Genomic DNA, 12,033 nt, shown 5'->3' on the forward strand with positions numbered 1-12,033 from the left:
GAAGTGGGGTAGGGGTCCAAAAAGTGATTGTCTTAAATTAAAAAAGTATACATTGTGTAAATATATTACAATAAAAATATACCTCCATACCTACAATGTACCTCCATAGACACAGACAAATATATATAAATGGTTTTAGAGAGGACACCAATGAACCCCCTTCATATTTTAAACCTTCAAATAAGTGTGAAGCATTGTCTTGTCTTTTCATGCTTACTTTTCAAACAGAATGACATGTAGGACTTCATATTTTTGGCCAGTTTCGGACAAAAACAATCCAGTTCAAGAATTGTTTAAATTCTTATCCCTAAATGTACAAGATGGCCGCACATTCCCCTTACAGCCGTGAAAATATTTTAGAAGATTCTTTCTAAGTTGGTAATTGATTTGTTGTAATCATACGCAAGTCAATTACTTTTTTTAATCTTTCATTAAACTAGTTATACATACTAGACTTTGACCCGTGTGTGTACGGGTTGACATTGCATATCGGAATAGATACATCGGCAATCCGTATATTGTTGACATTTTGTATAACCAAGCTTTAAGCCTACAATAATGCTATTAATTTCACTACACTCTGCTGCGTTGAAATAATCTAACTGTGTATCGGGAAAGGCCTTCACCACAGATAAAATGCCTCCCATATTAATAATGTAGCAGAAAATTGCAGAATCGCTCCAAAACGATTTTGGAGAACATAAATAAAGTTTCATTGAAAATAACAGTCAAAATGTTCTTAACAAACCACTTTGAAGCTGTAAATACCTTTCTTCGAAAAGTTTAATTCTGTAATTGCAGAATTCAACATTTATTCAACAACGTTTTTTATACACCATGTTGACATTCGAAACTCTCGTTTTTTTTTTATTGTAAATGCACTGTGTACGAGTTATCTCCCGTATTTTTTGATGAACAGAAAAAAATATCCAATGAAAATTTATACGCATTTGTTTTATTGTTTCTGAGTTTTTCAAATATGATATTGTGGAAACATAAAATAAAGAGCCTCCTTTGATTTAGCGTGAATGTAATGCGCATGCGCAAGATTGTAAAATCCCAAAAAATCAGATGATTTCCGGAATTACTTAATGAAGTTTCGTTGATTAATAATTAGCGAAGCTTGATTGAGAAAAAATAAAAACAAATTGGTAATCTTCACGTACCAATGATGTTTAAAATATATAAAACAAAAGACGGTTCTCTTCCGATTTATCGGTATTAAAGCCCAAAAATTTGAGTCTATTATCTTAATATAGTAGTATAGATATACAGTATTTTGTTTGGTTTTGTATTTTTGTATTTATGTTTGTACATGTACTATTATTAATGAAAAATGTAAGAGAGTAAGGAAAGAGGAGCTAATGGCACATACGATGTCTCTTTCCTTACTTTTTTTATAGCATATACATATGTATATTATTCTATGAAAATTGCTCCATCGCTTGTATTTCCCTACTTTGACAGTATGCACAGATTTCAAAAACATTTAACTGTAAATCTCGTTCGATCTTTGTCTTTATGTTGTAATTGTAAAGTCAATAATAAACAAAAGTTTTAAAGCTTTCAATAATCTTGACGAATTTGTCATATTATAAAGAGATTACCTTTGAAACAGTGTGATATAACTATTTCCATTACCTGGTAGAGATGTTTATTTAGCACATTATCGTAATTTTTTGCTATTCATAAACTCCACAGATTTCTTTGTTGTAGAGAGGACACCAATGAACCCCTTCATATTTTTAGATCTTTAAAATGAGTCTGTAGGTACGCAGTTCGACAGTTGCTTTAGTTGATTAATAAGGCATTGTCCTGTTCTTGTTTGCATAGTTTGCATACAAAACAACATGTAGAATCTCATATGTATTGCTTTTAAATCTGTTGACAACAGTTTTTGGTCAGTTTCGGTCAAAAACAAGCCAGTTCAAAAGAAAAAAATAATGTTGACATACTTATCCTCAAACATACAAAATGGCCGCACACCCACTTAAACACAATAACCAGGTGTCTCAGTTTTCTTTTTTACAATATACGCATTTTTATTCAAAGTATGATAAGAATATATGTATCTAATATGCTGGATTTCTTTCTCTCAAAAATCTCTTTCTGAGTATGAGTATGAATATGAGCACGTCGAATAATACTACATGTAAAGTCAATAAACCAACACTTGTTCATCACATTTTGCGGGAAGTAATCACAATTCAGAATATCAGCTGAATTTATACATATACGGTTTTACATATTCATTTTTCGATACAGGTTTCCTGATTCTATGACAAGTAACTTGATATTATGAATTCAGTACCTAGGTTTAGAAAATCATATGAAGACAAGTACCTGTGTTTATTTATAGTGAAAGGTACTTTCCTTACAAATACCCCTGTAAGCGAAATAAAAAAAATGCATTACACCTCTTTATGATTAATTTTCTAGCATAAATTCTAATCAAGTTACAGAAAAGAAAAACAACATGCACATGCATGCGGACGCACACATACTAGTATATCTGATTTTTTTTGTAATCGATTGAAGATAACTGATGGAAAAAATCCAATTTTTAAATCTTTGTTATGAAAGTTCCTCATTTCATAGATGTACCTGGAAAAAAAATAACATTCATTTCTTAAATGAAAGCCAGCAAAATCATACTAAGTAGTAATATTTTTTTTTCAATATTACTGTGTTTCCATGTATAATGTTATTTGTGATTTTAATAAAAACCAGTATTATTAAATTCATTTGTGAAAATCAATATCCAGGAGAATTTTCATTTACGATCGATTGAATCTTATTTAGAACTTGCTGGGGACTACTTTTCACTTTAATTATTCAACAAACTCCTTATCAGATATCTTGCTCTACCGAAATGACGTTTTTAGCTTTACAAAAACACACCAGACATCCAAAAATGCCGAGTGAATAATAACACAGTCTGAAAATTCTTAATCTGACATAAACTAAGGTGGCTATTGGTTGATTATGGCCAGAACATGAAAAACTTCAGTAGAACAGATCGAAAACTAACGGCATAGAGGAATTCTTGGAAATAGAACTTGCCCTACTCACATTATCAAAATCAGTAAAGTCCGAATTGCCCAAAGCTACATGTCTGACTAACCTTAGAGGCGATGTCACGCCAAATGCTATGTCTTTAACAAACTTTTTTTTTTTATGGAAAGACCAGAATCTAATGCAGGAAAAATAATAATAAAGTCCAAGTTATTTGAATCAAAATATTATTTTCAAACACTGAACATAAAATCTAAAGACGTTTTAAGGAAAACCTGAGTGCTAATTCACCAAAGAAAGCTGCCAAACGCATTAAACTTACGACAGATTAACTGTAGACCCAAATGTACAAAACTGGAGACAACAACTGACACAACATTAGAAGACTATCAACAACTTCTCATTGAACTGCAAGTCGATAACGACCAACAGAGAACGACTGCCATTGAGCTTTAAACTGGTTAGGGGAGAAGGGTGATCAGATTGCTCTCTCATTGAACAGCTGCAAAAGGGGGGATCACACGAGTCATACTGTAAATTACATATATTACACGAGTACTTACTTCCGCGATCCTGCTGTTTTGTATCAAATCGCGAGAATATAATATCGCGAACACGGATGATTTATCCATATTTCTTATAGTTCTCAACTCTCAGAAAATAATGGCGAAGTTTTAGAATCTGCGATGTGTGCGATTTTACGCGGATATAAATTCATTGCGTTTAATAAGGAATTTACAGCACATCTAATTTACAAAAAAGATAAAATATTCTCTTCAGAACTCCATATAGGTAGGGGACGTGTATTGCTTATGCAATACTCTCAGAATGATTGTTTATATACCTTGTATAAGTATCTCTGTTTCAGAACAAAATTTACAATATACATTAATTGCATGATAGTGAGAGAAATACATGTATAAAAAATTTTTCCCACAAGAAAAATCATATATTCCGAGGGCTTCGCCCGAGAGAAATTTGGTTGTTTTTTTTTCGAGGGAATAAATCTTCATATTCCCTGAACATTAGCAACATATGATTACACAAAATACGTTGATTTTTAATTATGTTTGACTTTTCAACAGTCGCAACATTAACGTCGTGATTGTTTGATTTCTCATGTAACTGTCTCACTTTTCTTTCACAAATCATAGATAGTTAAGTTGGTTCTGGAATATAAAGAGAATCATAATGATTAAATATTTTTTTATCGTATGCTCATATCGGCTTTTTCATTCCTATGACATCGCCCTGTCACGTGACTTTCTAGACCAATCAGATATAATAGAATAATCATATTGAGGTATAATAATAAGTGCTGCTGCATACCTGTATCTTCTTGGGCGGCATATTTTCTCGCTTTCAATTATGTCTACTGAATATGGGCGGTGTATATATACCCCCTCTCTAACTCGCACGATCATTCGTACCATGGAACGCATAATCGCACGTCCAATCACATTGGCGCACGTTCAATCGTTCGATCACCTAGTCTCTCGCGCGTTCCTATCGTATTATCTTTCAACAGTTGCTTTCATTGTACAACAGTCGCATACAGACGCAAGATATATCGCAAGATTCAATGCGTTTACATCGCACAACGCTCGCTTAGATCGTGCGAAATTCTTCATATGCAAGTATTTCGGCAACAATTAACTATTCATATTTGATTTTTTCGATAGCACAAATATTTGGTCGCTTCTGCTCGTGCGCCAATTGTGAAAGGGGCTTAAGGTATATACCGTTATGTTTACCAAGGTTGAAGTCAAGCGCAAATCTCGTAAAGAAGATACTTACAAAGAGGAAACCGGGATTAGGCATGCACAATAAACGGAATTGCTGTTCTAGTAAATGAACACTTTTTATTCAGCAACGTGAATCTTGCCAAGGCGAAAACTCCATTACAATAAATGTTAAAATGCCAGCATACATATGATGTATATGAATTATTTCGCAGCACAATAAAAATTCTCCACTTTATGTAGAACATTTTGAATCATATATTCAAAGCCATGACTTGACTTTTTCTTACTTAGTAAATACATGGCTGAATAATTAGAAATATAAAGTACAAACAACAAATCTTTTTCACATTTTCAGACATAAGATTCATATTCCGAACATAAAGTACTAAATGTTACTAATTCAAATTTGTTCTTATAATATAGAAACCTTATTGGTAAGCATCATTTTAGTAATTAAAATAGTAGAAAATACTGTATATTTAAATAAGCATATCGGAGAGGATTAGATATCTATTCCATTTATAGTTTAAAAAAACATACGTGTGTCAAATCAAATTGCATTTGTTATTCAAAAATGTGTTCAAATATTGGTAATTAAAATGTCCAACGTAATGATATGGTATTGTCTAGCGAAAAAAAAAATAGAAAAGAAAAATCCGCATAGACAAAATATCCCGAGGGATAACGAAGAGCTGATTATATATAGAGGATATCTATAATTGGGTGATTATATATTTGCTTTATCCAACGAGTTGAAATAAAGGACATATCGCATGTTTCTAAAGTATGGGACCTTTTACATTTTTTGGCTTCCTTGTGTATCTCATAATTACTTTAACAGTTTAACGGTATAAAAACGGTAATTAGCCATATTGTCAATTTAAATTATAGCCCCGATCGTTTATAAACTCCTTAATTAGATAGCGTGTCACGTGGTACAGTGACGTCACAAGCGACCTTCTTCGAACAGCTGATTGTAAATAAATTGTATAGGATTAGCATTATTTTCTTTAAATTTTGACATTTATTCACCATGTACGTTGTTTTTTACATGTTGACTAAATTAAAAGAATCTTATTATTCAGTCGTACATGTTTGAGCCACTAGTACGGATAAAAAAAGATAATATTGCCATAGAAGCGACGATGAAGTCAGCAACCCCTTACGATCAAATTGATCGACGTGTAAGCAGTTTACTCCATATTACACTGTATAAATATATATTATAAAAGCAGGCAAGAACGTTTTCCTTAATTGTTGTTTTCTCTGTAAGATCCCATCTCCGTATTTTTTTTATCCATTTACGTATATATGTATATCAACAAACTTTTTCTATTTCTCGCGTAAACATTCAATATGGACAACTCGATCCTTGACTTCTCCCACAAAAAAATAAAACTCATAGAAATCTCACCTACCGTACTTATATTATGGTTCTGCAGAGGTGAGCTATGAATTAAGAAATCATTTATACAATGTACTAAACCGACGCATACATGAACGTATAGTAAGAAAACATCTAACATGTCTAATGAGGCGAGGTGGTATCCAAAATGGCGTCCTCTCTTGTTATTTTTCTCCGATGAACTTGCCTTTTGTACACAGCCCCCTGTGCATAAACTTCTATTTTTTCTCTTTGAAAAATAAATACGATTTATTTATGAAACTAAAAATATACCATATAATTAATAATATATGTATTGAATGTTTATTTATAAATCCTCTCGCCGACAGATAGACCCCTATTTGTCGCAAGATTTCTGCATACTTTTGTATGGTAAGGGAAACTTAAAAAAACAACAGTCAAAATCCCTATTTTTGACGGCTAGAACATCCATAGGGGGCACAAAAAACCATCATGTCCCGTTATCGACAATTTAATAGGTGATAATTAGTTTAATTGTCGTTTAAATCTAATCCAATTACAAAGATGGCTAACAGCACCTTCTCGCTCGAGGTCGCATATGACGTCACACATCATAGCGGATAGATCGAGAGAGAAAATATGCATATCGCGACATTTGAATTCCATCGCTTTCAAACTCACGAAATAGCCAGATTATTTTATGAAAACGATAATAAACTTCATTTATAATGAGTATAGAATGATTTTATTTTTAAAAAATCCGAAAATTGAAAAACATGCGATATGTCCTTAATGTATATATTCGCGAGGCTTGCCAACCCAGACGTACGTAATGAAGTTTTAATTAATCAGCAAAATTATGACATTGCAGTAAAATGAAACACAGAAATGAATTATGTAACATACTGTAGCATTTGCGTTTGACATTTATTTCATTGATCTCAGATAGATTTTTATATCAAGTTTTTCTTGTGGCAGTATATCTATATACCAAGAGCACATGAAACATCGATTGGCATTTGCAGAGTGACGTAGTTTCAACATCATCATGTTAGTGCAATGAAAATATGAACTATGTACCAACATATATACAGAATGAATTTATGTTGCGGATTTATCATAACAATTTATCCACTTCTAATTCTATCGAACCAATTTGAGTATATTTTGAAAAGAGAAGAAGGCAAAAGGCTGAATGCGACATTCAAGATAGTTCCATACTGTGGGATACGCATGTGCATTGACAAATGTCTCCAAAACTCTGGATGTCGGTCAGTGAACTATAATTCGAAGTCTTTGGCGTGCGAGCTGAATTTTGTGGGCCACAGTTCTTATCCATCTCTGTTACAGTCCGCAGTTGAATTTGAATATCTCCATATTGCCACGGAGCACTTGGAAGAAAATGTAAGCATTATCAAAGAGAAGTGAAAAAGAGAATCCGAGATAGAAGGATTGTCTCTCTAAATGTTTTTCAATAACTCCGAAAATATAAAAACTAAATATAATGAGAGAGAGAGAGAGAGAGAGAGAGAGAGAGAGAGAGAGAGAGAGAGAGAGAGAGAGAGAGAGAGAGAGAGAACGAATTTCATTGTAATATCTTGTTCTAATTCTATCAACTGTAACTTTTAGTTGATATGGTTATTTCTTTTTTTCATGTGTAACAAAGTGCAGTGTTCAGAATGTTGAATGCGTAGCTTTGCATACAAGTGAGAAAAAATGCATCCGATCCTCATCTAAAATGGGTAGGCTTTAACCAACGGTGACCAATTGATCATTACAACTCTCTCTCTCTCTCTCTCTCTCTCTCTCTCTCTCTCTCTCTCTCTGTGTATGTTCCTTGAATACGCCTGATCTAAAGTGGCATTGCAACACCAACCATTAGAATGATATGTCTTTGCTTTTTGTTTATTCCCGAGCATTTTTTTGTCTTCAGTTGCCCCTGAGAACGTTGCATTGAGTAAAACTGTTTACTCTTCTTCCGTCTACGAAGAAAATTATGCAGATCATGATGTAAAGTACATCGTTGATGGGAATTCTGGGAGAGCGTTTGGAATTTGTGGATCAACATATATCGAGATGAAACCATGGATACTGATCGATCTAGGTCAAGTTTACCAAATCAGACAGTTGAACGTCGTTGTCTATAATTTAGGTACAAATATATCTTCTGACTTGAATTCAAATATATTAATATGAAAATTACGTTTTTAAATTCCAATATGGTCTAAAGGTTTGGTTTTTTTTTTTTACAAATGTGACGCGCCAAGCAAAAACCACCCTTATGATGCGGTAAGATAAGGGCCTTATCTTAATTATGACGTAACGTTAAAATACGTGTCTATGTATCACAACATCGTAAACGCTGTATATTAAGTATTCTTATCTGCCATGTGTGTTTCACTTCCGTGTTTTAAGAATCAATTACATAGTTATGAAGGAAATTCTTCTATGCCTCAAAAAAGTTTTGCATCATCAATGATTTTCTTTATTAGAAAATAGCGTAATTTAGTAATAAATAGATTAAGGCTAAACAAGTGTTGAAATATTTGTCCGTTTTAAATAGATAAAAAAGAATGTCGTTCTTAGTTTTGCGGAACAAGAAAAATATCGAGGCTTCCAAGCTAAATTTAAATGTTAAAACGATACGTTATTTTCATTTATTTGACCTCAATACAATATAAATGAATTTACTGAAATACCAAAAATATTTGATGATAAATTAATAAATTACCATAATTCCAATCATCTTTGGTTTCTAAGCAGACGCGATGCTGAACTGACGATCGAATGTAAATGTCGGGCGCTTTCAAGTCTCATTTTTTTCTGTGATCTGAAAACACGATGTAATTTAACACCTTTTGATTTAAAATATCGATTTTCAGATTTACTTTAAACTTTTAGTATCTAATTACTGTTAACAGATGAAGATACATGCATGCTGCATGTATACACTATTGATAAACTGAATTTAAGCACTGAACTACGCACCTAAAGGCAATACACGCATTTCTAGAAATAACTTTCAACTTCAATTCCCGTATGGTAGTTTATTGCGTCGCTCAACAAAACAGAAAAAAATCATCGCGAGATACACGTGTTGCAGTGTACAGAAGCTAATCATAATCTATGAGTAATCTTTTCTGAAATATTCAATATATTTGCATTTATAACACCCAAAAGAATGCGTTTCAAGACTAAATCCCAAATTTTTGATTTTTAGAAAAAATACATGTTTTCATGGTATGGAAAATGTAACTCCTTTTTTATCCTATTGTGACAATGTTAAATTGTTTATTTTATGGTCAGATTCTTTATAAAAATACTTTTGTTATTTTGTATTAGTGCCCCCCCCCCCTGAAAATAATAAAACATATATTTCTTTAAGAACAAATTGTTCTGTCCTTCCGCTTGGTAGATGCACATGCAGAAAGAAACTACTCTAAATTATTTCGACTCCCATTGTTTAGATTTTTCGTTGAAACTAATGTCTATCCACATGCAAATAAAACAATTTTAATTCATTTATATTCTCAATGATTTGATTAATGTTTCATCGATATTCATTCAAACGATTGTGCATTCCTTTCACACAGGAAAATACATTGTATTATACCTTTATATCTCCGCCATTTTCATTTTCTTGTTTCACATGCCAATGAAACCCATGAAAATTAAATGACAATTGACTTTAAAATTGTGTAATATGTTCAGTAATTTCACAGTGTAGGAGATAAACTAAATGCATTTTTATAATAAAAAGTCTTTTGTTTCTTTTTTTTTTTTGCAATTTCCAGGTATTTCTGTCATTGTTAATTTGTTATCCAACATTTAAAAAAATATTAACGGAAAAATATCAAATGAGAGAGAGAGAGAGAGAGAGAGAGAGAGAGAGAGAGAGAGAGAGAGAGAGAGAGAGACTCAAGATATACTATTATATTCTTTTTGAGACAGTATAATTGTTTCAATCGCAAGGTTATAAAATGTGAACCGTTTTCTAAATGATGATCTCAGCTATATTCTGCCTTTCATTCTGCAACATTGTGTAGAAATAATATGTTTTATAACAAAGAAAAAATATGTTCCTATACAGAGATTCAATTCATTATATATTTTATGAATTTGAATCATTTATACCATTCCATATGTCAAAAACTATTATTCATTGTTTGAAATACACTGAAGCAAAATAAGATTAAGGGACTGTTATTAAAATATCTGTAGTTAATAATAATTATAGCAACAATCATGTAGCCTTTATTTGTGCGATCGACGTCAAAGCATATACTTTTTCATTTTAATGTTTAATTGCAACACCATAACAATGAATAATATATGTAATGCTGTATATCATTGAAAGAAGAAGAAAAAGTTTTATTAGAATCAATAAAATACTGAAATTGTCAGCATTTTCAGTTAAGGGAGGTTTTTGCTTGGCGCGTCACAAATGATCTTACGAGAACTCTGGCCTTGAACTCTGGAGCCCACTCCCCTAGCAATGAGCGGTCACCGCGTTAACCATTCGGCCATCGAGGCTTGCCATCTATGTCTAGATTGCCGAATGGTTAGCGGCCACGAACGGCCACGAGCGGCCACCACGCTAACCATTTATCCATCTAGGCTTGCCATCTGTGCCTTGATGGCCGAATGTTTAGCGCAATGGCCGCTCATTGCTAGGAGAGTGGGTTCCAGAGGTCACGAGTTCAAGACCCAGCTGAGGCGGAGGTGGAGCTCTAATATAGGGAAATTCCCTGTGCTATATGTATATGTATATCATTCAATATGGGCACATATATATATATATATATATATATATATATATATATATATATATATATATATATATATATATATATATATATATATATATATATATATATATATATATATATATATATATATATAAAGTAAAAAACAACAAGTGATTTAATGAGTTTCGTACTGAATTGCTCTTCTTCTGTATTCAGGTTACCCGGACAATACATGTGCGTTCTATGAAATCAGATTGGTTTGACAACAAACACAAGCGAAATGACTCTCTGCAATACAGACAGCCAATATGTATCCAAGATAGTTGAATGTCAACAATGCATCGTGGGACAATTTGTCCACTTTCAGTTAAATAATAATGTCAACTGCCACCTTCATTTCTGTGAAGTTGAGATATTTGCGGTAAAGCATATGTTGTAGACACATCGCGAATCACATCATTGTTTGTGGGAGATCAATGTTAATAATTTCTTAGGTTATTCTGACCCACGAATTTACATTTCAACAAACGTGTTTCCAAATATTTCTTATTTTGCTTGAAATAATAATCTCTATCAGGAGAAAATGTCAGAACTCCTAAATTCAAGACTGAGCTGTTTAAACATGAAAAAGTGACCTTGAAACATCAAATGGAATTTTCTTTTATCTATTAGGTTAAAAAAAAGCCACTTACTCATGTTAGTTATGTGTTTACTTTTTTGTGATCGCAACCATCTTCATTTTTTATATAAACTTAAAATAATGATCTGTAAACACGTTCATTTCTTGTTTTTAATCTTTCTACACATTATTCATAGGTATTTTTAGTGAGTATTCGGTTAACCGGTTAACCACCGAACGATGCGATTATCGAATAGTGAATCTGGACAATTATCTTAATCGGAGAAAAAAAACCATGGTAAATTTGTAAAATATTTATCAATGGCATTAAATGAATACAACAATTTCCCTCATCAGAACTGTGCAGCTACAGACTTATTTGAAGATTTTAAAATCTGAACAAATCTGTAGGGTGTTCATTGGTGTCCTCTGTTCAGGAAAAGTTTGAATATTGCACATTTATATTGGGACTTTGCCTCAAAATAGGGTACCCATTTTTATCAGTCGGCATGGGATCTATCTTTAGAACAAAAAAATCCA

The 12,033-nt window shown here is 32.5% G+C and overlaps 1 protein-coding gene across 1 annotated transcript; it reads left to right on the plus strand.

Annotated features, from left to right (window-relative positions):
- Nucleotides 1-7,163: 7,163 nt before the first annotated feature.
- LOC128182204 (uncharacterized) lies at nt 7,164-11,137 on the plus strand. Its single transcript, XM_052850806.1, has 4 exons — nt 7,164-7,530; nt 7,793-7,868; nt 8,060-8,278; nt 11,091-11,137. The coding sequence occupies exons 1-4, from the start codon at nt 7,201-7,203 to the stop codon at nt 11,135-11,137; spliced, it is 672 nt and encodes a 223-aa protein (XP_052706766.1). The 5' UTR covers nt 7,164-7,200.
- The last annotated feature ends 896 nt before the right edge of the window (nt 11,138-12,033 follow it).

Source organism: Crassostrea angulata, chromosome 4, assembly GCF_025612915.1.
Source record: "Crassostrea angulata isolate pt1a10 chromosome 4, ASM2561291v2, whole genome shotgun sequence".
NCBI classification, from domain to species: domain Eukaryota; kingdom Metazoa; phylum Mollusca; class Bivalvia; order Ostreida; family Ostreidae; genus Magallana; species Magallana angulata.

What these genes read in the sequence shown, in the direction of transcription:
- LOC128182204 (XM_052850806.1), top strand. Translation starts at nt 7,201, where the DNA reads ATGTACCAACATATATACAGAATGAATTTATGTTGCGGATTTATCATA. An exon ending in CGGAGCACTTGGAAGAAAAT is followed by an intron (nt 7,531 to 7,792) that starts GTAAGCATTATC and finishes TGTGTAACAAAG; the next exon opens with TGCAGTGTTCAGAATGTTGA. An exon ending in CCGATCCTCATCTAAAATGG is followed by an intron (nt 7,869 to 8,059) that starts GTAGGCTTTAAC and finishes TTTTGTCTTCAG; the next exon opens with TTGCCCCTGAGAACGTTGCA.